Here is a 1,145-nt window from a genome sequence, read left to right as displayed (position 1 = left end):
GCACCGAACTGGGTTAACAATTTCTTTGTGCTTCTTTTCTTTCCTGTCTGTTATTTTGCTTTATTATGTTTATGACTGTTAGCTTAATGTTCTAAACATCATATACAACATCTGTTTTTCTGTGTACTGTGTTGGAACATTGTTTGGAACATCGTAAGTCTAACGGGCCAGAATAACATTTGGCATCAGAGCAGGCACCCTGCCTATTATTGGGTGAGATCCAGAGGAGATCTATTCTGGCAATATGGAGAAAGAAGGAGGTTTCGTTAATAGACCACCTCTATTGGATGGAACTAATTATGATTATTGGAAATCACGAATGAGTGCTTTCCTTAAATCCATTGACAGCAAGACTTGGAAGGCAGTGTTGAAAGGTTGGGAACATCCAGTGGCACTTGATAAAGATGGGAATAAAATTGCAGTTCTAAAACCTGAAGAAGAATGGACTTCTGCTGAAGATGAGCTGGCTCTTTCAAACAATAAAGCTCTAAATGCTATTTTCAATGGAGTGGACAAGAATATGTTCAGACTCATCAAAAAATGTGATGTTGCCAAAGATGCTTGGGACATCCTTAAAACAGCTCATGAAGGTACCTCCAAGGTAAAGAGCTCAAGGATTCAACTCCTGACGACCAAATTTGAAAGTCTGAGAATGCAAGAGGATGAGACTATACAGGACTACTATATGAATGTTCTTAACATTGCCAATTCATTTGATTCTCTTGGAGAAAAACTGTAAGATGAAAACGTGTTTTGCTGAGACCTTTTGAATACCGACTACACTAGTGGATTTCCTTCCTGGCTTGGTAGCCCCCAGAGTAGGTGACGTTGCACCGAACTAGGTTAACAATTTCTTTGTGCCTCTTTTCTTTCATGTCTGTTATTTTGCTTTATTATGTTTATGACTGTTAGTTTAATGTTCTAAACATCATATACAACATCTGTTTTTCTGTGTACTGTGTTGGAACATCGTTTGGAACATCATAAGTCTAACGGGTAAGAATAACATCGTGTCTCTGTATACCTTCCAAGGTTGGATACGTGAGGTTCTCCAAGGGGAATGGGATTAGCCGCAAGGGACCCGCACGTCACTTAGGGAGTCCGGTGTGCCTTAGCTAGGTTTTTCAACGGTAGTAAGGGATTAA

At 39.7% G+C, this 1,145-nt stretch overlaps 1 protein-coding gene across 1 annotated transcript; it reads left to right on the top strand.

Annotated features, from left to right (window-relative positions):
* The first annotated feature begins 244 nt into the window (after window positions 1-244).
* LOC146945943 (uncharacterized) lies at window positions 245-739 on the top strand. The gene has a single exon (XM_085748122.1). It carries the CDS (start codon window positions 245-247, stop codon window positions 737-739), a length of 495 nt encoding a protein of 164 aa, XP_085604248.1.
* The last annotated feature ends 406 nt before the right edge of the window (window positions 740-1,145 follow it).

The sequence above is a fragment of the Medicago sativa genome, chromosome 2 (genome assembly GCF_051527215.1).
Source record: "Medicago sativa cultivar Bolivia chromosome 2, Bolivia_mono, whole genome shotgun sequence".
Lineage (NCBI taxonomy): Eukaryota > Viridiplantae > Streptophyta > Magnoliopsida > Fabales > Fabaceae > Medicago > Medicago sativa.
The sequence above is the reverse complement of the archived record's forward strand: the minus strand, read 5'-3'. Positions and strand labels throughout refer to the sequence as shown.

Bases quoted from the DNA above. Each gene is read 5' to 3' on its own strand.
- LOC146945943 (XM_085748122.1), top strand. From the start codon at position 245: ATGGAGAAAGAAGGAGGTTTCGTTAATAGACCACCTCTATTGGATGGA.